The sequence below is a fragment of the Lepidochelys kempii genome, chromosome 22, assembly GCF_965140285.1.
Source record: "Lepidochelys kempii isolate rLepKem1 chromosome 22, rLepKem1.hap1, whole genome shotgun sequence".
NCBI lineage: Eukaryota > Metazoa > Chordata > Testudines > Cheloniidae > Lepidochelys > Lepidochelys kempii.
The window spans coordinates 5752300-5777256 of record NC_136401.1 but is presented as its reverse complement, the minus strand read 5'-3'; the positions used below and the strand labels follow the sequence as shown (position 1 = coordinate 5777256).

General features: G+C 48.4%; 1 protein-coding gene across 1 annotated transcript in view; it reads right to left on the bottom strand.

Moving 5' to 3' along the window:
- The window catches only part of HEPACAM (hepatic and glial cell adhesion molecule), a 74889-nt gene that overhangs the window by 13578 nt on the left and 36354 nt on the right, over positions 1-24957 (bottom strand). Inside the window, exon 3 of the mRNA XM_073320913.2 lies at positions 14499-14780. Within this exon, the coding sequence (XP_073177014.1) occupies positions 14499-14780 (282 nt within the window). The remainder of the gene's footprint in view (positions 1-14498; positions 14781-24957) is intronic.

Sequence of the window (24957 nt, the reverse complement as noted above, 5' to 3'; positions counted from 1 at the left end):
AGGTTTTTCTGCAGTTTCATACTTGAGCTCTGAGCAGTCATACTGCTCCCTTACATACAGTGCAACTCCCTCACCTTTTCTGGCCTCCCTATCCTTCCTGAACAGTTTATACCCATCCATGACAGTACTCCAGTCATGCGAATTATCCCACCAAGTCTCCGTTATTCCAATCACATCATAATTCCCTGACTTTGCCAGGACCTCCAGTTCTCCCTGCTTGCTTCCCAGGCTTTGTGCATTTGTATACAGGTGTAAGCAGCGTCAGGATGAGCTCCACCCTGACATCTGGTGGTGAGGTGTGGCAAGTTGTGGAAAAGAACTTCAGGGGCTGATCTAATTTGCATAGGCACACCGACCTCGCCTAGCATGAGCCCATAGCTGCCCAAATGGTCACTTTGGCTGCTGTGGGATCCCCAGTGTCCCTGTTATTGGGGCAGGAAGAATAAATTGTTATTACCCTGACTATGGGAACTGTGCTTGGAACTGTACTGGGCCTTTTGTTATGATGGAGGTACTCGCCATCAACTGAGCAGCACTCGCTAGGCAAGGGACATGGGTTCCAAAACTCTGTGAATAGAGAGAGAGGGGGACTGGGGGGTAAGTATTAATACTTGGTGGTATGGGCCCCTTGGTGAGGGCCTTACATGCTAATTGCACTTCTTCCTCTCTCCACTGTGGAATATCAGGGCTAATTTTGATTCCATTAGGAGTCTAGTTACAGGCTGCTGAGCTCACTTTGGGCTAACGGTGCACCAGCACTGAGGCTCCCCTACCACAAGCTGAATTCACCCAAGAGCTGAAATCACTGAGTGTTGTGTTAGGTAGTGGGGGAGCCTGAAGATACATGGTGGAGCAGTTTGCGGGACGGCCGGAGCGGCTGGTGGACAGGCTGGGGGAGCAGTTTGCGGGACGGCCGGAGCGCCTGGTGGACAGGCTGGGGGAGCAGTTTGCGGGACGGCCGGAGTGCCTGGTGGACAGGCTGGGGGAGCAGTTTGCGGGAGGGCTGGAGCGGCTGGTGGACAGGCTGGTGGAGCCGTTCATAGGACGGTGGGAGCTGCTTGTGGGACGCCGAGCGAAGCAGTTCGTGGGGCGGTGGGCGGAGCGGAGCAAAGGCCTATGGAGCTGTGGGGTGGTCAGCTTCAGATCATGTAAGGTGCCCCTTACCTCTCTCTCTCTCTCCCCCCCCCAATCTCCACCCAGGTTGGGAGGTAAAACTCTGCAGATAAACTTTCGAACTCTGGGGCTGCCTGACCAGGGACAGAGACTTTTGGGCCACTGGACTTTTGGGACTTTGGGTGATTTGGGGTTACTGGACTCAAGAACCAAAGGGAAAGGACATGCCCCGATTTGCTTGGGGTGGGGTTTTTGCTCATGGGTTGTGTTATGAATCCTGTTGGTGGTGTTTCCCCAACATAATGCCACATTGTTTCTCTCTGTTATTAAAAGGCTTTTTGCTACACTCAGACTATATGCTTGCGAGAGGGGAAGCATTGCCTCTTGGAGGCACCCAGTGGGGGTGGTATATATTTGTCCCAGTTCACTGGATGGGGGCTTGAGCCGGTTTGCATTGTGTTATGGGAATGGATCCCCTAGATATTGAACCCGGCCCTTGTTGCTGCCAACTCTGACGGGCAGAAGGGTTACATAGGCACTTGAGATAACCCGCTGATCACCCTTTGTTCTCAGGATGAGGCAGGAGCCCTCCCCTCTCACATGCTCCTGCTCGTGCTTCCTCCCGGTATCCCGCTTCCCCACTTACCTCAGGGCTTTGGTGTCCTTCCCCCGGTGAACCTAGTTTAAAGCCCTCCTCACTAGGTTAGCCAGCCTGCTTGCAAAGATGCTCTTCCCTCTCTTCGCTAAGTGGAGCCCATCTCTGCCTAGCACTCCTCCTTCATGGAACACCATCCCATGGTCGAAGAATCCAAAGCCTTCTCTCCGACACCACCTGCGTAGCCATTCATTGACTTCCACGATTTGACGGTCTCTACCCAGGCCTTTTCCTTCCACGGGGAGGATGAACGAGAACACCACTTGCACCTCATACTCCTTTATCCTCCTTCCCAGAGCCACGTAGTCCGCAGTGATCCGCTCAAGGTCATTCTTGGCAGTATCCTTGGTGCCCACGTGGAGAAGCAGGAAGGGGTAGCGATCCGAGGGCTTGATGAGTCTCGGCAGACTCTCCGTCACATCGCGAATCTTAGCTCCTGGCAAGCAGCAGACTTCTCTGTTTTCCCAGTCAGGGCGGCAGATAGATGACTCAGTCCCCCTGAGGAGAGAGTCCCCGACCACCACCACCCGCCTCCTTCTCTTGGGAGTGGTGGTCGTGGAACCCCCAACCTTAGGACAGTGCATCTCATGCCTTTCAACTGGTGGAGTCTCCTTCTGCTCCCTTCCCCCAGACGTATCATCTGGGCCACTCCCCGCAATGGTACCTGTGGAGAGAACATGAAAACGGTTACTTACCTGTATCCGCGTTGCTGGTACATGGACGTTCCCCCTTCTTCGTCTGGAGGTCACATGCTGCCAGATTTCTTCACCGTCCTCCTGTCCACGCTGCGCAGCATGCTCTGAATCTTCAGAACCTTGTGCCCCTCCTGCACCCCAAACCTCTTATCTCTGGTCCCACCACAGAACCTGCAGCACCAGCTGGAGCCCTCACCCCCTCCTGCACCCCAATCCCCTGCCCCAGCCTAGAGCTCCCTCCTGCACCCTGAACCCCTCATTTCTGGCCCCACCCTAGAACCCACACCCTCAGCTGGAGCCCTCACCGCCTCCCGCACCCCAACCCCCTGCCCCAGCCTGGTGAAAGTGAGTGAGGGTCAGAGAGAGCGAGCAACAGAGGGAGGGGGGATGGAGTGAGTGAGGGTGGGGCAGGGGGAGAGGTAAAGGTGTTCGGTTTTGTGCGATTAGCGAGTTGGCAACCCTAATAGCGCTGCCCACTTCTTGTTTATAATGTCACCTGAAAGTGAGAACAGGTGTTTACATGGCACTATTGTAGCCGGCATCTCAAGATATTTACATGCCAGATGCACAAAAGATTCATCTGTCCCTTCATGCTTCAACCACCATTCCAGAGGTCATGCGTCCATGCCGATGATGGGTTCTGCTTGATAACGATCCATAGCAGTGCAGACCAACACATGTTCACTTTTATCATCTGAGTCAGAGGCCACCAGCAGAAGGTTGATTTTATTTTTTGGTGGTTCGGGTTCTGTAGTTTCCGCATCAGAGTGTTGCTCTTTTAAGACTTCTGAAAGCATGCTCCATACCTCGTCCCTCTCAGATTTTTGGAAGACACTTCAAATTCTTAAACCTTGGGTTGAGCGCTGTAGCTATCTTTAGAAATCTCACATTGGTACCCTCTTTGCGTTTTGTCAAATCTGCAGTGAAAGTGTTCTTAAAATGAACAACGTGTTCTGGGTCATCATCCGACATGGCTAGAACATGAAATATACGGCAGAGTGCAGGTAAAACAGAGCAGAGGACCTACAATCACATTCTTTTTTAATGAGCATCATCAGCATGGAAGCATGTCCTCTGCAATGGTGGCCGAAGCATGAAGGGGTATACGAATGTTTAGCATGTCTGGCACGTAAATATCTTCCAATGCCAGCTACAAAAGTGCCATGTGAATGCCTGTTCTCACTTACGAGTGACACTGTAAATAAGAAGAGGGCAGCATTATCTCCTGTAAATGTAAACAAACTTGTTTGTTTTAGCGACTGGCTGAACAAGAAGTAGGACTGAGTGGACTTGTAGGCTCTGAAGCTTTACATTGTTTTATTTTTGAGTGCAGTTATGTAACAAGAAAAATCTACATTTGTAAGCTGCACTTTCAGGATAAAGAGATTGCACTATGGTACTTGTATGAGGTGAATTGAAAAATACTGTTTTACAGTGCAAATATTTGTAATAAAAAATAATTATATAAAGTGAGCCCTGTGCACTGTGTATTCTGTGTTGTAATTGAAATCAGTATATTTGAAAATGTAGAAAATCATCCAAAATATTTAATAAATGCCAATTGGTATTTTATTGTACAACAGTGCAATTAAAACTGCGATGACTTAATTTTTTTTGTTAATTGTGTGAGTTAACTGCAATTAATCAACAGCCCTATAAATAATATATGGATTGATTATTCTCACAGCAAAATGACTGACCAAGTATTATTATTTTATCAACTACAATTGGCTAATAACACAGTAAAAGCCTCCTGATTGGTTAATAGTTTAGACTGGTTAATAATCCAGTCACCCAGTGTTTCAATAACATGTGCTGCAAAGAGCCACAGGAGACACATTAAAGAGCCCCTCATGGCTCCCAAGCCACAGTCCGAGTGTCCCTGGTCTATGTGCTCCAGCCCCAACGCCTTTGACTCAGAAATGGGCTCTGTGCAGAAATGCCCATGCTGCACTGACGCTCCTGCTCCTGGCAGGGCTAATCTTCTGGGCACCAGGCTGCAGGTGGCCAATTATGGCCCATGTTCATGCTGTTTCCAGTGGTGCTGGGTGCTTCTGGTTTGGTGGGTGCCCAGCTGAGCTCTGGGCCAGAGGGAGGCCCCAGGACATGGTGATTTTGTTTTGCTCTGTAAAAGCCATGTTGCCGACTGATTACAAGCCCTCTGGCCAATGCTCTGGTCATATGGACACTCGCTGTAATACATGGCTACAGTCTGGGACTGGTGTCCGGCGGACTGAAGCCCCTGGGTTCATCCAGCACCTCAAGCCAGGCCTCTGCCTCTCCACCAACCAGCTTGTGCCTCACCCTCAGGAGGGGAGTGCAGAACAACTGGCCTTGTGGTGTGACCAGGGCCTCTTGCTGAGAACCGCCTGCCCCCCGCCCCCTCCGGGTTACACCAGAGGCTGAGAGTGTGAGCTGCTTATTGTGCAGGAACATCACCGACTGGCTCAGACTCAGCATCGAGGAGCGGGAGGAAAGATCAGTGGAGCAGCAGCCAGCCACCTGAATTCAGGCCAGTCTGCAGGCTGCGTGGCTGCAGGGTGGCCCCCCTGTGCCATGGCTGCTCTGAGCGCTCCAGCCAGTTGATAGGTTCCCTCTCGTTCCATGCCTGTGACGGAACATCCCGTGCTGTTCTCAGCCCCACCTGAGCTCACCTCCAGGCCGCTCAGCAAGGACTGACAGGTGTGGGATACGCAGACTTCGCTCTGAGCAATGCACGCTGGGAGTTAGCGATTGCAGAGTTATAAACTGTTCTGAAAACAGCTGGCTCACAAAAATGTTCCCAGAGCTAGTTACCGTGTTTGTAACGTTCTGGGTTCCAGAGGGGTGCCAAGAGTAGGCCAGTAAGTCTAGCCGTGATGTGGAGACAGGCTGAGAGGACAAGACTACAGAGCTCAGCTGGGCAAACTTTTTCAGGAAAATAGATTATTCACTGAAAAACGCCATTTCACAACAAATCTGATGTGAATTCACCGACTCGTTCTGGCCAAAAATCTTATTTGGGGGGCTAGAATCACAAGGGGACTTTGGGACTGTTCACAAAGTGGTAGTGGAGGAGACTCGCACTTGACAACGTTTAGCCCCGTGGTTAGGGCACTCATCTAGCATGTGGGAGACCCAGGTCCAAGTCCCCTCTTGACCTGCTGTGGAGCAGGGAGTTGAATGTGGGTCCAGCCCCCAGGCGAGCACTCTAACGGCTGGGTTCTGGGGCTCTCACACGGGCCCGTTGAAGCTGTTCCACTTTGGATAAATAACTAAAGAGCCAGTTGGGCAGCTCACCTCCCAGATGAGTGCCCTAAACACCAGACCATAAAGTCATTTATTCTCTCACTCTCTCTGGCCCAGTGACTAGTTCCTGCACGGTAGAACAGCACCAAGAGGAGAGATTGAGGGATCCCCACCTTAGAGCAGTCATTTGCCTAATGGTCAGGAAGCTCCCCGCAGTGCTTGGAAACCCACATTCAAAGCCCTGCTCTGAAACCTGAATGCTGGTCTCCCACATCCCAAATGCCCTAAGACTGGAGATAGAAGTGGGGGCTTTCCAGCTGGTTTGTGCTGGTTTGTCTTTTAAAAATTGCCAGAAACAAAATGGTTTGTGTCAAATGAAAAGTTTCCTTGGCTCCAAAGCAGACTTTGCCAATTCACCAAAAACTTCAGAAGTTTTTGGATATGGTTTGGATCGAACCACTTTTTAAAAAAAATATTTTTTGGACCTGCCAGTGAACTGAAAAATCAGTGATTTGCCCAGCTCTGCTACACAGGTTATGGGTCTGCTCATCTGCTTGTCTCAGCGATCACTAACTGGGAGTCCGCTGGGAAGCACCAAGGGCCTGATTTTCATTTGTACCTATGGCAAATATCAATCTCAGCTGAGGATGGGCTGCTCAGCTCCTCTGCACGTGTGAAACCTACGATTATAAAATTTGGGCACCACGTTTAGGCACAAATTCTCAAGTGTTACCACAAATGTAACAGAGCATGAACTTCTCTCCTAGCCACTCCCCCCTGCAAGGGGGGACTTTCACTGTTGCCAACTCTCTCAATTTTATCTTGATAATTGATGATAATTTACTGTGATAATTGGTGCATGTCTTTGCAATAACCACAGTCTTGTAGCAGGTAAGCCTGATACCAGTTGGAATGAAAAACAATATCCGTGAAGGAGTAATTCCATTTGGTGCTGCTGCTTTGCAGCTAATTCTTAGTTGAGCAAAAGCTCTGCCCCCTGGCATTTCCTGCAGCTGTGCTGGCTTCCAGACATCTTGGTCTTCCAAGCCTCTGGGTGCAGTCAGTGCTGCCAAGAGGAGGACTTTCACTCTAAGGCACACCTCTGTCTGCCGAGGCATCCGCACTGAACATTCAGGTAGAATGGCCACCTTCTTCAAACTTGCTCGTTGGAATGTGAGGACAATGTGCTCTGATATGCTAAATGATCTGGAGGAGGCCAGTGACAATAGGAAGTCTGCCATCGATGTAGGCCATCTCTCTGAAACCAGACTAACTACAGGCTCTCTGTACCAGAGGCATTATATTTTCTTCTGGCACAGAAAAAGCAAACAAGACCACCATGAACATGGGGTGGGTTTTGCAGTCAAAAATGCAGTAGTATCCCTGGTTGAATGTCCCATTGCAACATCAGAATGAATTGTACCACTAAGAATATCTGCCCCAGGAGGCTTTGCCAACATCATTAGTATATCTGCTCCATCACTCTCCAACTTTGAAGAGAAGCACTTGTTCTATCCGCAGCTTGACAGTGCCATCAGCAAGCTACCACTGGGCAAGCAACTCTGTCTAGTGAGAGACTTCAACACCAGAGTCAGCTCAGGTCACAAGATGTAGGTGCTATGCACTGGCCACCATGGAGGGGGGAAAATGAACAACAATGGGCAAAGGCCGGAGCTCTGCACCCCCGAGGACTGTGCATGACCGATACCTACTTCCAAGGCAGTCTCTTGCTGGACGGTCTTGTGGAGACACCCCAGATGTAGATGTTGGCACTGACTGAATTTAATTGTCACCTGCAGAAAACATCTACAGGATGTTCTCCAGACTCACGGTTTTCACAGTATGTGGCAATATATGGCTTTCACTATGGAAATTCCATCATACCCAGCAAAACTGTTGCCCATGTATTAACATCAACAACACAAAAGACCAAGAAAGATGTCTCCAATTTACTGCAAATCTCCTGTAAGCTATGTCACCAGTTGCACTTCTCCTGAATGCTGATGCAGCATAAATACACTCAGAATGAACACACACATAGCTGCAATGGTAGCTTTTGGTAAAAAGACTGTAGAAGATAAAGGCTGCTTTGACGCATATTCTGAAGAAATGCTTCCAGTTATTGAATCAAAGTACACAGCATATCTGCACCATGGCGGGAACTCCTCTCCTGAGAGACGGGCTAACCGCAGAGTGGCCAAAGAACAATGCAACTAGCAGCAAGGCAATGTGCTAAATCATACTGGCTCAATCTGTGTGAGAAGACACCTCCTAGATCTCCATTCTCAATGGATGCTTGTACGTATGATGCAATCAAGAAAGCAATAGGTCCGTCAGCCAAAAAGGCTGCCTCATTCAAATCTCTTAATGGAGACATCACCATTGACGGGAGCAAACAGATGCAGTGATGGGTTGAACACTATCACGAAATCGATTCATGTGAAACCACAGTCTCTGAAGCAGCACTAAATGCAACCCCCAAGCTTCAGGCCACCCAACAGCTTGATACAGAACAGTTTAAAAATAAGCTAGTGCAGCTACTCACCTTCCTAGCAGCAGGAAAGGCAGCGGAAAGAGATGGAATTCCAGCTGAAGTACTGAAACAAGGGCAAGTTGCGCTGAAACATCCACACAATGTCTTGCTTGGCTCCTGGAGGGAAGGAGGGGCACCACTGACATGAAGGACGCCAACATCACAACATTGTATAAAGCAAAAGGAGATCGTAGTAATTGCCACCACTACTGAGGAATTTGTCTCCTCGCTCTTGCTGGCAAGGCATTTGCATAGGTCTTTCTCAACACGTAAGTTCTGGCTGAACAAACATATCCACAGAGTCAGTGCAGCTTCCATGCTGGTAGATCTACTATCAACATGGTCTTCACACTAAGGCAAGAATAACATCAAGAACAAGGAAAACCTCTCTACTTCGCCTTCCTAGATCTTACAATGGTGTTGACCTGGTCAGAAGAACAAGCCTTTTTCAACTGCCAGAGAGAACTGGTTGCCCCCCAGTCCTCCTCAGTCAGATTCAATTCTTCCATGATGGCATGAAGGCTACACTCTAGTATTAAGGTGATCAATCTGAGAGATCAGAAATGTCCTGTAATTTCGAACAGGGATGTGTTTTGGCACAACACTCTTTGGTCTATTCTGTCTGCTACTTTGTCATGCTTTCTCCTCTCCATACAAGATCAAATGGGAAAAACTCTTCAATATTGCACACCTAAGAGCAAACAACGAAGTCCAACACCTGCTGATAAGAGAATTTATTTCTGCCAGCAATGCAGGACTCATCCCACAAAGTGAAGAGGTGCTTCTACAACTTTGTAATAGCTTTTTGCTACCTTGTGACACATTTGGACTAACCATCAGTCTAAAGAAGACAATGAATATGGTGTGTTGATTGCACCAGAAGTTTCAACAGCTAACACCACACTAAAAGTCGTGCCACAAGGTTCTGCTATCTAGCATCAACTGTATCAGATAACTTATCTCTAGATGAAGAGTTTAAATCTCACATCAGGAAGGCAGGTCCTACCTATATTTGGCCAACTGACTAAGTGTGTGGGGGATAACAGGAAACTAACACTGACCACCCAGGTATGGGTTTGCCAGATGTGTGTTTCAAGCATGCTGCTTTATGGTGGCAAGACCTGGACCTCCAACAACAGGCATAAAGAAGACTAAACACCGTGCACAGCCATTGTCCATACTGTGCTCTAAATATTAAGTGGGAAAGCAGAGTTCCTGACTCCGAAGTAAAGCAAAATTGCCAAATCCAATCACTAATCTCAAATACAGACATCTCCGTTGCCTTGGTCTTCTGCATCAGACGGATGATGGACCCATTCCAAAGCATCTCCTGTATGGAGAACTTGTGGACGCTGCAAGGCTACTGGGCCGGCTTAGCTTGATGTTCAAGGACATTTGCAAGAGGGACTTGGAAATGTTCAAGATCTACACTGCAAGCTGGGAAGATACAGCTAATAACAGGCTGCCCTGCAGCACTGCGCTGTGCCAGGGTTAGTCATATAGGCTGAAGAGAGGTGTTTGAGAGAGGGGAAAGCAAAGAGGAAAGCATAGCAGGCCTCAAGGAGAATGGTTGCCACTGTTTTGATATTCTTCTTAAAGCCCTAGCTCCTGGAGTCAAGTGATGGCATGAGAATCTCAGCCTTCATGTTTAAATGAGTAAGTTTCTAGCTCACTCAAGGTTACTTTCTAAGGCCACGGAAAAGAGCCCAATATGTATTTTTTTTAAAATCTCATGATTGTTTGAGGCCAGCTCATGATTTCTGAATGTTTGAGGTTGGCAATACTGCATTTTTAACATCGTGAGTGGAGGAGATTCCTCTCCTGGTGGGTGAGATGCCAGATGAGCAGCACAGAGGTCGGTGCAAGGTTATAGCATCATCTGAAAGGCTCATCTGATCTAGTGAAAACGTTTTTCCTAATATCCAATCTAAACCTCCCACACTGTAACTTGATACCATTACTCCTTGTTCTGTCATCAGCTACCACTGAGAACAGTCTAGATCCATCCTCTTTGGAACCCTCTTTCAGGTAGTTGAAAGCAGCTATCAAATCCCCCTCATTCTTCTCTTCCTCAGACTAAACAATCCCAGTTCCCTCAGCCTCTCCTCATAAGTCATGTGTTCCAGTCCCCTAATCATTTTTGTTGCCCTCCGCTGGACTCTTTCCAATTTTTCCACATCCTTCTTGTAGTGCGGGGCCCAAAACTGGACACAGTACTCCAGATAAGGCCTCACCAATATTGAATAGAGGGGAACGATCACGTCCCTCGATCCACTGGCAATGCCCCTACTCATACATCCCAAAATGCCATTGGCCTTCTTGGCAACAAGGGCACACTGTTGACTCATATCCAGCTTCTCGTCCACTGTAACCCCTAGGTCCTTTTCTGCAGAACTGCTGACGGGCCATTCGGTCCCTAGTCTGTAGTGGTGCATGGGATTCTTCCGTCCTAATGATAGGACTCTGCACTTGTCCTTGTTAAACCTCATCAGATTTCTTTTGGCCAAATCCTCTAATTTGTCTAGGGCTCTCTGTATCCTATCCCTAGCCTCCAGCTTATCTACATCTCCTCCCAGTTTAGTGTCATCTGCAAACTTGCTGAGGGTGCGATCCACACCATCCTCCAGATCATTTATGAAGATATTGAACAAAACCGGCCCCAGGACCGATCCTTGGGGCACTCCACTTGATACCAGCTGCCAACTAGACATGGAGCCATTGATCACTACCCATTGAGCCCGACAATCTAGCCAACTTTCTATCCACCTTATAGTCCATTCATCCAGCCCATACTTCTTTAACTTGCTGGCAAGAATACTGTGGGAGACCGTGTCAAAAGCTTTGCTAAAGTCAAGGAACAACAGGTCCACTGCTTTCCTTTCATCCACAGAACCAGTTATCTCATCATAGAAGGCAATGAGATTAGTCAGGCACGACTTGCCCTTGGTGAATCCATGCTGACTGTTCCTGATCACTTTCCTCTCCTCCAAGTGCTTCAGAATTGATTCCTTGAGGACCTGCTCCATGATTTTTCCAGGGACTGAGGTGAGGCTGATGGCCTGTAGTTCCCAGGATCCTCCTTCTTCCCTTTTTTAAAGATGGGCACTACATTAGCCTTTTTCCAGTCGTCCGGGACTTCCCCGGATCGCCATGAGTTTTCAAAGATAATGGCCAATGGCTCTGCAATCACATCCGCCAACTCCTTTAGCATTCTCGGATGCAATGCATCCGGCCCCATGGACTTGTGCATGTCCAGCTTTTCTGAATAGTCCCGAACCACTTCTTTCTCCACAGAGGGCTGGTCACCTCCTCCCCATGCTGTGCTGCCCAGTGCAGTAGTCTGGGAGCTGACCTTGTTCATGAAGACAGAGGCAAAGAAAGCATTGAGTACATTAGCTTTTTCCACATCCTCTGTCATTAGGTTGCCTCCCTCATTCAGTAAGGGGCCCACGTTTTCCTTGACTTTCTTCTTGTTGCCAACATACCTGAAGAAACCCTTCTTGTTACTCTTAACATCTCTTGCTAGCTGCAACTCCAGGTGGGATTTGGCCTTCCTGATTACACTCTTGCATCCCTGAGCAATATTTTTATACTCCTTCCTGGTCATTTGTCCAATCTTCCACGTCTTGTAAGCTTCTTTTTGGTGGTGAAGATCAGCAAGGATTTCACTGTTAAGCCAAGCTGGTCGCCTGCCATATTTACTTATTCTTTCTACACATCGGAATGGTTTGTCCCTGTAACCTCAATAAGGATTCTTTAAAATACAGCCAGCTCTCCTGGTTCCTCCAGCCCTGGCTATAAAGAGCAGCATTTCATTGGCTAGGATACTTCTGCATGAGCATCAGACCCAGAACACCCTGGCACCCTCACACCCACCTGCAAACATTCTGCATAGGTCCAGTATTAAACCCCATTTATAACTGGAGCCTGTAATTACAAAGGTGGGATAGGCTCTGGCCCCACCGCCAGGCTGACACAAGGCACTGTTGGCCTGGCAGGACAGAACTGTGGCACTTTGTTATGCAGGGTCCAGAGGGCATGACACAGGCAAGGGTGTCAGGGCCATGGAACTCTGCAGGCCCTTCGTCCACAGATAGGACCAGGCAGGAGCCCCCCTCTTTGAACACTGCATTTCTCTGGCACAGGTATAATCAGGCTTTGTATCCCAGCTACAGGGACAGAAAAGAAAGGAGTTGTGACAAACGAAGAAAGGCATCTAATTTAACTCTATTTGCCCTGCAGCTCTGAGGACAAGTTCAGCACGTCAGTGACTTTTCCCCACTTCAGAGAGTTTAAAGGCTAAAGAGGACACAGATTCCTGCCTTCTCACCCTCACTCATTTCCAGCATGGAACCAACATTTCACTCTTTGGGACCAGCTGGGTTGTTAACGTGACAGGAGAGACCTTAGCAGACTGGCTGATGTTTGGGTTTTGCATCACGGACTGGGGTGGGAATTGCACGCATTTTAGTGCTCTATTAACTTAGGGAGAGGTTTGAGTTCAGTAGCAGTACAGTGCGGGCAGTGCCCAGCAATGCAGCCTAGCCCTTTGTCTGAACGCAGTGGGAAGTGAGGGGGCGGGATAGCTCAGTGGTTTGAGCATTGGCCTGCTCAACCCAGGGTTGCGAGCTCAATCCTTGAGGGGGCCATTTACAGATCGCGGGGCAAAAATTGGGGATTGGCCCTGCTTTGAGCAGGGGGCGGGACTAGATGACCTCCTGAGGTCCCTTCCCACCCTGAGATTCTATGAAGCGTGCCCCATCAGGGATATAACGTTTCCCAGAAGATAGAGCCTGCAGGGCGCCTGACAGACAGTGCAAACAAAGCCCTGGATGTTTGTGAGGCTCAGATACAACAGTGATGGGCGCCCCATGGAACTGCCTCATCAGTGCCAGGTTTGGATGGTGGCAGCAGGTGAGACAGGGCCGCACACTGAATGTCTCTGTCCCTTTCCATGCATCTCCAACCCCCTGTCCCCAGTCTGGCCTTGTCCCATGCATTCAGACTTCCCTGCGGCCCCTGGCCCCCAGTGCTGCTGGGCATCGCAGGGAAGCAGCAAGCACAGGACAGAGGGTCTACCTGCTCTCAATTCCTGTGCCCGATGCCACACTGAGCCCCACGGACCAGGAGGAGCATTTGCAGGAAGAGCCCGGCTCAGCCTGGCAGCCCTGAGCTGGAGCTCGCTCTGTGATGGACTGTTCTGAGATTTCACTACTTGTCTTAACAGATGCCTGGTGAGCATGTGCAAACGGTGATTTTCAGATGCTAAATCTGGGTATTATTATATGGGGGCAGCAAATGCCATTTCCCTGACCCAAAGGCTGCCGCCCTGCCAAATTTCAAGTCCCTGCTCCAAAGCACCGTCACACTAGGGCTTCTCAAAGAAATCACGGGTAGGAATTTTTTAACATGGACTAAACAACCAGTGCTAACTACTGGGGAGTTTATAGGCTAACTTCAGCTGCAGAACGTATTATCCCAAGAGAAGATCACAGAAAGTATTTGTAAGCGTTAGTACTGAGACAGTATCATTCACTTCTCATGCACTGGGAGAGGGTAAGGATCTCTACAACACTTGTGCCTTGCACTGCGGCTGCCCAGAGGGAAGGGTGAAGTGGCCATACAGTGGTCGCTTGGCACCTTCTTTCTGCCACAGGAAGGCGCTGTGTGGAGGGCAGTGGCGAGAGTGGTCTGCGCTAGGACTAAGGAATGGACCACGGGATCTCTCCAGGCAGTCAGTGTGCAGGGGCTGCAGTTCAGAGACTGGCCCAGTGGCCTCAGAAGGCTGCACTGCCATGCCATGCTCTAGCTGCAGATGGCAGGTGGATTTCACCTACACTTCACCCACAGAGAATCGGAGAGTGGCTATTTCAGATACAGTGAGAAGGCAAAAGCCTTCTAAAAGATCGGCCACCCCAGAGTGGGAACCTGGCCACCCCAGAGTGGGAACCTGGCCCCACACACCGTGGGCTCTGCACATGCAGATAATTACTGCTTTTATGCAACCCTGAGAAAACACAAGTAGTTATATCATTTGGTATCAGCAACTACCAATTACTCAGTCACTTCCTGTAACAATTAACTAATCTTAGTAATACAGAGCAATCACCAGTAAAGGGCTTTTCATTGGATTTAAACGTGCCCTGCCTGAAATCACCATGATGTGTTCCCCGTGTGTGCCAGGCTGGAGAGTTTCTGCAGCACGTGGAATGGACAATGGCACCACACGAACTTTATGCCTTCCCTCACATGTCCGCGCCGTTGGAATACTTACTATACACCGTCAGCTTTATCGGGACACTGCGCCCGCTACTAATGGGGTTTTCTACCAGACAGCTGTAAATGTCATCATCAGACATGAGGACTCTTGTGATGGTGAGCACCTTCTGATCGTGGGAGAGCAGCAGCCGTGAGTCGTTGCTGAGGGGCTTGCCGTCCTTCAGCCAGGTGTAGGTAGGCTTTGTACCATTCTCGTGGGAGCAGTTCAGGGTGAAATACTCACTGAGCTCCAGCACGGTGGATGATGCAAGGACAACGTGAGGCTTTGAAATTGGAACTAGAAGAAAAAGAAAATAAAAATACTTCTAATGAGCACTAGGAAAGAGACGGCACCTCCCCGCAGTGTTTCAACCCCTGCCCCTGCTCCAATATCTTTCCCCATTCCTGGCCTGAGGAGAAACTGGTGTAGCCAGCAGCAGAGTCCTGCTCATTGATTGCACTTGGCCATTTTCGGGTTCTTTGGGGTTTTCTTTCAGACTCAGTGAACGCTCTGACTTTGCTGCAGGCAGTGCCAGATGCTAGGGAGGCAGAATGTGGCAGCCCTGACGATAAAACCAACCCCCCGACAATCAACCGTACTGCAACAAAGCCACGAAAGAGTCAGGGGGTCTGGCCATGGAGGAGCACTGAAGAAGAGTGAATCCCCTTGTCCTCCATGCTCAAATGAGTGGGACTCAGCAAACTCTGACTGCAAAGCGCTGCTGAGTTTTCTAGCAGTCCTCCCATGTCATTATTTGTCTGCACCCAGAGACCCCAAAGGAGAGTGGAGCCATATTGTGCTGGGAGGTACACAGACACTTACTGGAAGAGACAGCTCCTGCCCCAAAGAGTTTGCCCTCTAATAGACAAAGGGAGGGTCATTCTCTCCCCATTTTACAGATGGGACCTGAACCCAGAGAGATTAAGGGACTTGCCCAAGGTCACACCGGGAGTCTATGACAGAGCTGGGACAGAGCACAGTGCTCCGGGGTCCCAGCCCAGCACCTAAACCACAAGGATGTCCTTCCTCTCCGTAGGGGTTAGCAGGCGTGTTTGTGAGTCTCTCCCATAAACCCTCGTCTCCATCTCATTCCGCCTTGTAGCTGTTTGGCCACGGCCCTCTGTCCCCAGCTGCTGCCGGGATTCCATTCACGGTGTACTGGTAATGGCAAAAGCCCCTTGACCTGTTAATCAGCCGGCTGAAATCCCAGCTCCTCGTACTCAGGGAGAGGTTTCCCCTCCCACACTTGGTGCTGGGAGGCAGTGACATTAACCAAACACTGGTCTGTGGCAGCCACAGAGGCCCCATGCCACGGCCCACCCTCCCTCAATCACCCTGTCTGACATGATGGGTGACAGGGACAGGAGCTAAGGAAGCTCTCACTAGAGGAGGGTGCTGCCAATCCAGAGCGAGAGCGCTGCCCTACCCAAGTGGCTGGCAGGGCTGGCAGGAGGAGGCACCAGCTTAGGGGAGAGCACATCTGGATGTTGCTGGTGGAGACAGCAGGCCCAAATACAGCCTGAAGCCAGGGCAGGGGGTTGACTCAGGGAGCAAGCCGGGCACATGGCCACAGCCAGGCTGGGAGAGGGGCCCCATGGAGGCCTGCCCGGCACAGCCATGACGAGGCCAGATGCCTGGCAATGCAGCAGGGACCGCGATTCACACTGCAAGTCCCTGCAGCAGGAGGTGCCTAGCTTGGGGCTAACAGACCAGAGCTGGGGCTGTTTGAGCTCTAAATCAGGTTTGAGAGCGTCCCTCCGTAGCACAGGGTTTTACATTTAAAAATGACTACAAACCTGTGTGCAGCCAGTAATACAGGCAAGGACTGTGTCTTCCATTGTGTTTGTACAGCCCCTAGCACAGTGGGGCCTGATTGGGACCTATGGACACTACCACAATCCACAGGTTAAATAACAATAGAGCTCCACAAACTGAGTGATTGCACAAATAAGCGTACGTCACTTGTTCTTAATGTGGATCAGCTCATATGGGGATCTTGCTAGCAGCTACAGCTGATCAAAATGAATTTCCATTCTGCAGGAAACTTGGACATTTCAAAATCTGTTTTCATTCCAAATTGGACTGAAAAATGTTTTCCAAATTTCCGGCAAAACAGAATTTCTGCACATTTCCAGTTTCAGAAAAATTGCATTTCAGAATTGTGAAATGTTGCTTAGACTGTTAATGGTTTGTTCATGTTTATATTTTTATTATTTTTACATTATTTCATAACGTCTCTGGTCGGAGCGCGTAACGATTCATGTCCAAGTGGCAGACTATTCCATTCATTACAGCACAAACGGGAGACACTACAATCGAGAAAAAAGATAAGATGGTTCAATCTGTACCAAGTGGCAGCTGCCTGCAAGAATCTTAGACGTACATAAAATAAAAAGAACTGGATATTTCAACTGTTATGCCATAGTACGGCCTGTGAGGAGTAGTAGGAATTCATATTATGCACTGCTGCTACGGAAACGAGGAAAACCTATAAAATAAAATTGAAAACAAATGTTTGGAAGTCCCTGAGATTAAAATGTTTGAAAATGGGAAAGAATATGGCAGACGACATGTTTTCTGCGGGGTTTTGTCAAAATGTACACATTTGACATAAACAGTATTTGGCAAACCAGCACGACCAGCAACATGCCTATTAATTGTCACAGGTCAGAGCAACTGCACCTACATTCCCCCCTCTAGGGCCCACCAAGCGCACCCACCCTCGGGCTTCCAGCTCCCCAGGCATCACATCTCTTGGGCAGAGCCCTGTGTTTCTCTTCCTCCTGACAGGCATATTTCCAGGCTGCACAGTCCCCTGCCTATATTGTGAGTTCCCCAGCAAGCCAAACTGTCTAAGCAGGCCTGCTTTGCCTTCTCCTCAAACAGTGTAATTGCCACGGTTAAGTTAACACAGGGCTCTTTCTAAGCATAGTTATTCTTAAAGTGAAAGCATTATAGAGAAAACATGTTACAAACAGTACAAGAACCTACAAATAAACTTACCAGAGATCACCCCTCAAGGGCTCAGACAGGTAAACAGTCCTTCAAACAAAATTTTTGTGTGGCTACAAGCTCAAAACTCCTTTTTCCCAGAACAAGAACAAATGCAAAGCTTAGTCCCTCCTTTATACAGTTTGGGGTTTGATATGGGAATAGCTAAGTCCTAGACAATGGGTTTCTCCTCAGGGTGTAGTTTCCAAAGGACGGGGTTTTGCAGAACCGGAGGAGTTACATTTGCGTACGCCTCCCCTTAGAGATTTTTTGGGGAACCCACTGAATTTTAAAACTTCACCTTGTTTCAAATAGTCCTTTGAAGCTCCCAACACTTTTCAGTGTTTACATTAGTCAGGTCTCCTCCTTGGAGACGTCACACACAATCCCACAATAATATGTGGACATTTGCATTTTCCAGACAATGACCTCCTAAGATACTTCAACTTAAGTCAGTAAGGTTTGTCCACGATATTGCAGGACATTGCCATAGCCGTCATGCTAATTACAAGACTTCTCTTGGACTGGATATAGGAAACTAAACCTTCCTGGAGGCTCCTGTGAATGATCAGTACTGAGACTAGAGAGAGCACTCCGTATACCCTTTTGAAACCACCAGCTTTCCATAGTCTGATCAGGTGCGATCCTGGCCCCGCTGAAGTCAGTGGGAGTTCTGAGGTCATTGGGGCCAGGATTTCACCCATATGACCGGATGGAGGACAATGGGACTCAGCAGGAAGCTTTGCACTTGGTAGCGTTTGCAGTGAGGTAATGTTATTCTGACTCCTAGTTGCCTAGCTGTCACCATCTTCAAGAAATAAGGTCATGCTTTTCGGTGCTCTGGAGTTGCTAGGTCCTTTGTCTCTGGCGTTTCTGAAGTAGTAAATAAACTAGAAATCTAATCAAATGTTGAATAATAGAGCTCCGCAGCCTGAAGGCAAACAGCACATTCGAGCACTGTTGCACAGAGCTGTCTGTGCATTTGTGTTTTGTAGAGGGCCGGGAATATCACCAAACAAACAATGAATTCTAACAAGGGTTGCTTAGCAAATGAGAATGATGAATAATGAAAAGCACTTTGCGTTTTTAGTGTAACATGTGCTAAGGGCAGGAAGCTTGTCCTGCTGCAAAGCCAAACAGTTACTCCATAAGAACATATGAAAGGCCAGACTGGGCCAGACCAAAGGTCCATCTAGCCCAATATCCTGTCTTCCGACAGTGGCCGATGCCTGGTGCCCCAGAGGGAATGAACAGAACAGGGAATCATCAAATGATCTGTCACCCATTGCCAGCTTCTGGCAAACAAAGGCTAGGGACACCATCCCTGCCCATCCTGGCTAATAGTCACTGATGGACCTACCCTCTATGAGTTTATCTAGTTCTTTTTTTAAACCCTGTTATAGTCTTGGCCTTCACAACATCCTCTGGCAATGAGTTCCACAGGTTGACTGTGTGCTGTGTGAAGAAACACACCTCTACCCCGATATAACGCTGTCCTCGGAAGCCAAAAAATCTTCCCGTGTTATAGGTGAAACCGCGTTATATCGAACTTCTTTTGGCCTCGAGCATTTCCGTTATTAATAGTCAGCAAATCATTTTTGTCAGAACTAACACGGTGTATGCAGTAAATAAATCTGTTCTACAATGGTTAAATTGTATCTCCTTTCTTTAATTACAACAATTATTTTGTAAAATTTGCCCACGCCTAATACAGGGTTTGATATGGGAATAGCTAAGTCCTAGACAATGGGTTTCTCCTCAGGGTGTAGTTTCCAAAGGACGAGGTTTTGCAGAACCGGAGGAGTTACATTTGCGTACGCCTCCCCCTAGAGATTTCTTGGGGAACCCACTGAATTTTAAAACTTCACCTTGTTTCAAATAGTCCTTTGAAGCTCCCAACACTTTTCAGTGTTTACATTAGTCAGGTCTCCTCCCTGGAGACGTCCCTGATTTTTTACATCAGGGTTCAAAATTGTATGGAGGGCCAGGTAGGTAAGGCTGTGCCTCCCCAAACAGCCTGGCCTCACCCCCTATCCGACCCCCACCTACTTTCCACCCCCTGACCTACCCCTCAGAACCCCCGACCCATCCAACCCCCCCCACTCCTGTCCCCTGACTACCCCCTCCAGAGATCTCCCCATCCCTAATCACCCCCAGAACCCCACCCCCTACTCAACTCCCCTGCTCCCTGTCCCGTGACTGCCCCGACCCCTATCCACACCCCCGCCTCCTAACAGGCACCCTGGGACTCCCACACCCTATCTAATGCCCCCATTCCCCGTCCCCTGACCGCCCCACCCCCAGAACCTCTGAACCATCCAACCTGCCCTGCTCCCTGTCCCCTGACCGCCCCCCCGAGACCCTCTGCCCCTTATCGAACCCCTCGGCTCCGGCCCAGCACCCTTAAAATGCTTCTCAGAGCAGCATGTCTGACACGCTGACGCGCTGATCCCAAGAGCGCTGCTTTACCGCGTTGTATGCGAACCCGTGTTATATCAGGTCGCGTTATATCGGGGTAGAGGTGTACTTCCTTTTGTTTGTTTTAAACCTGCTGCCTATTCATTTCATTTGATGACCCCTAGTTCTTGTGTTATGAGGAGTAAATAACACTTCCTTATTCACTTTCTCCACACCAGTCATGATTTTGTAGACCTCTATCATATCCCCACACAGTGGACTCTTGTCCAAGCTGAAAAGTCCCAGTCCTATTAATCTCTCCTCATATTGAAGCTGTTCCATATCCCAATCATTTTTGTTACCCTTTTCTGAACCTTTTCCAATTCCAACATATCTTTTTTTCGATGGGGAGACCACATCTGCACGCAGTATTCAAGATGTGGGCGTACCGGGGATTTATATGGAGGCAACAGGATATTTTCTGTCTTATTATTGATCCCTTTCTTAATGATTCCCAACATTCTGTTCGCTTTTTTGACTGACGCTGCACATTGAGTGGCTGTTTTCAGAGAGCTATCCACAATGACTCCAAGATCTCTTTCTTGAGCGGTAACAGCTAATTAAGACCCCATCATTTTACATGTATAGTTGGGATTATGTTTTCCAATGTGCATTACTTTGCAGTTATCAACATTGAATTTCATCTGCCATTTTGTTGCCCACTAACCCAGTTTTGTGAGATCCTTTTGTAGCTCTTCACAGACTGCCTGGGATTTAACTATCTTGAGTAGTTTTGTATCATCTGCAAATTTTGCCACCTCACTGTTTACCCTTTTTTCCAGATCATTTATGAATATATTGAATAGGACTGGCTGCAGTACAGACCCCTGGGGGACATCACTATTTACCTCTCTCCATTCTGAAAAACTGACCATTTATTCATACCCTTTGTTTCCTATCTTTTAACCAGTTACCAATCCATGAGAGGACCTCTTATCCCATGACAGCTTACTTTGCTTAAGGGTTTTGGTCAGGGACCTTGTCAAAGGCTTTCTGAAAATCTAAGTATACTATATCCGCATGCTTGTTGACCCCCTCAAAGAATTCTAGTAGATTGGTGTGGCATGATTTTTCTTTACAAAAACCATGTTGACTCTTCCCCAACAGATTATGTTCATCTATGTCAGGGGTCTCAAACTCCTGGCCCGCGGGTCATCTGTGGCCTGAGAACCTCCCCAGTGTGGCCCGTGGGGCTCCAGCAATTTTGGGGCCAGGTCTCTCCTGGCAAACTAGAAGTGACATTTCAAAGGGACTTGGCAGCATATGGCCAGGCATCAAGTCACAGGGCAATGATTCTTCTGGCGTGACTGCCCTTGGAGTACAGCATTCAGTTCTGGCCACCTTGGTACCAGAAAGACAGTGACAAGCTAGAGGGAATCCAGGGATGATCAATACTCATGATCAGAAGCCTGGCAGGTGTGAGTGAAAGATCCAAATGGGCCAAACTCACGCTTGGTGTAACTCCAATTAAATCAGGGATAGACTTGGCTTGATGTGCATAGCTTCCCTAAACAATGACTAAAAGTAGGGAGAAGGGGACATAATGGGTTGCAAGTATTTAGGACGATGTGCGAGAGCAAACCAGGAATAATGGCACTGAGCAAAAAGTACGGCATGAGTAGCACAGAGCCATTCCTGGGCGGGAGGCGTGTGAGGGCGCAGAACGGCCTCCTGGGGGAAAGGCAGAAGCTCCACTGCTTGGGACTCTTGACAGCACAGAAGAATAGAAACTCTGGGAGACAACACTGCACACTCAGGGGAATTGGTTTGTACAGCACCTAGCACAATGGGTCCCGCAGTTGGCTGGCCCTTAGGCATTACCGTAATAAACATGATGGACACTAATAATAACTGAATGAATTTTTCTATCCATCACTCCTCTGACTCTCTGACATGGTGCCCAGCACGATACCTGCATTGCTTATAACACCCTCAACCCCAGCCATTCAATTACATAGGCAAGTGTGTCACTTGCTAACTATGGCGACCTTAAATGTAGAGCCCTGCGTATCCACAGATATCTGCAGAGATCCACATCCGCGGATGCAAATATCCATGAACCATTTTTGTGGATTGCAGATCGGACGCGGATACAAATTTTGTATCTGTGCAGGGCTCTACTTAAATGACCTGGGTAGGAAGGAGAATAGTGAGGTGATAAAATTTCACCAGGTTTCACCCCTCCCATCCCTCTGCCAGAGGCTTCTGCTGGCCCCTGAGTGCCTTCCTGTGGTCACTGTGTAAGAGTGTTATGGAACTTCCTAACCAGGGGAAGACGGTTTCACCTCACAATCTGCAGTGACCTCAAAGAGGGAGATTCCAAAGGCATGGAGAGCAGTCAGGTGCCATCTCCCATTGTAAGATATATGGGACTACCTCCTATTTATGCTATTGAACCACTCCCCCAAAGACGATAGCTGACTAGTGTGAATGACACCCTACATGAAAGCCTTGTATAGTCAACGCCCATTGTCTGTGCTTGGCCTCCAATAGCAGAAGGCTGCAAGAATCCATGTCTGTGGCAATTTCTGCCAGGAAATCCCAGGTGCCAGTTGCATCTGCAAAATTGCACAAGATAACAATGGAGTTTCAAGAAAATCCAGGTGCTTGGGAGTGTTCCCATTGTGACAAGCCAGGTCCCTACAGCACAGTGCGGTGGTGATAACACCGAGAGTGACATCTGTGTGGTGCAAAGAGACCTGCAGACCATGACTGTAGGCACAAGAATGTGACTGTGGGGAAATAAAAAAGGGCTATATTTCACGCATCAAGTACCTCTGAACTACTGCTGATGTCTTACTCCTTGTCTGGCTACAGTACTGAATCTTCTTCATATCTTCTATGGCCAGAAGAAATCTGGACATGGACTAAGCAACATGTATCCATGGCCATGACTTGAGAATCAATGGCACCACATCCATGTGGGTTTTGCTGGTCCTTTCAAAGCCCAAATTAATGGTGTTACATTTGCAAATGAATTGTAACTCTACAGTTTCTCTTTGAAGTCTGTTTTTGAAGTTTTTGTGTTGAAGGATGGCTACTTTTAAATCTGTTATAGAGTGTCCAGGGAGATTGAAGTGTTCTCCTACTGGTTTTTGTATGTTACCGTTCCTGATGTCTGACTTGTGTCCATTTATCCTTTTACGTAGAGACTGGTTACATGATACAGTTCTGCAGTGACCTGGAAGCCTACTTTCGCCGTCTCCGACTCAAGGAATATTTTCAACACACCACTGAACAGTGTACTGACCCACAGGAATCCTCCTGCCAACACTACAAGAAGAAGAATTCTGTGTGGACTCCTCCTGATGGTTGAAATGACAGACTGGACTTCTACAGAGAGTGCTTCCACAGACGTAAACAGGCTGAAATTGTGAACAGCTTCACTTGCCCCATAACCTCAGCCGTACAGAACACAACGCCATCCACAGCCTCAGAAACAACTCTGACATCATAATCAAAGGGGCTGACAAAGGAGGCGCTGTCGTCATCATGAACAGGTCAGATTATGAACAGGAGGCTACCAGGCAACTCTCCAACACCACGTTCTACAGGCCACTATCCTCCAGTCCCACTGAGGAGAACCAAAAGAAACTACACCATCTGCTCAAGAAACTCCCTGCCATAGCACAGGAACAAATCTACCGAGACACACCCCTAGAGCCCCAACCAGGGGTATTCTATCTGCTACCCAAGATCCATAAACCTGGAAATCTTGGACGCCCCATCATCTCAGGTACTGGCATTCTTACAGCAGGATTATCTGGCTGTTTGGACCCTCTCTTCAGGCCCTACGCTACCAGCACTCTTAGCTATCTTCGAGACACCACCGACTTCATGAGGAAACAACAATGCATTGGGGATCTTCGTGAAAACACCATCCTGGCCACCATGGATGTAGAAGCTCTTTACACCAATATTCCATATGAGGATGGACTACAAGCCGTCAGGAACAGTATCACTGATGAGGCCACAGCACCCCTGGTGGCTGAACTTTGTGACTTTGTCCTCATCCACAACCATTTCAGATTTGTGGACAACTTATACCTTCAAATCAGCGGCACTGCGATGGGTACCCGCAGGGCCCCACAGTATGCCAACATTTTTATGGCTGACTTAGAACAACGCTTCCTCAGCTCTTGTCCCCTAACGCCCCTACTCTACTTGCGCTACATTGATGACATCTTCATCATCTGGACCCAAGGGAAGGAGGCCCTTGAAGAATTCCACCATGATTTCAACAATTTCCACCCCACCATCAACCTCAGCCTGGACCAGTCCACACAAGAGAAACACTTCCTGGACACTACAGTGCAAATAAGTGATGGTCACATAAACACCACCCTATACCGGAAACCTATTGACCGCTATACTTACCTACATGCCTCCAGCTTCCATCCAGGACACATCACACGATCCATTGTCTACAGCCAAGCCCTAAGATACAACCAAATTAGCTCCAGTCCCTCAGACAAACACCTACAAGATCTTTATCAGGCATTCTTAAAACTACAATACCCACCTGGGGAAGTGAGGAAACAGACTGACAGAGCAAGACGGGTACCTAGAAGTCACCTACTACAGGACAGACCCAATGAAAATAATAACAGAACACAACTGGCCATCACCTACATTCCCCAGCACATCATCAACAATCTACAACCTATCCTGGAAAATGATCCCTCACTCTCACCGACCTTGGGAGGCAGGCCAGTCCTCGCTTACAGACAGCCCCCCAACCTGAAGCAAATACTCACCAGGACCTACATACCACACCACAGAAACACTAACCCAGGAACCAATCCCTGTAACAAACTCCGTGAGGTAATAAAGAAACTGTTTTATGCTGGCTTGGTAAATCTAAGTATTGGAATAGCCACCAGCTTTATGCGGATTGTCTGCCCCATTCTTTGCTGTTCACCCTAATTGAGTGACCACAGCTGGCTCCCCACTAGGACCCCGGTCACAGAAGGTTTGTCCAAGCTGAAGTTCTCTGGGGCATTGAAGAGTGGCATGTTGATGAGAT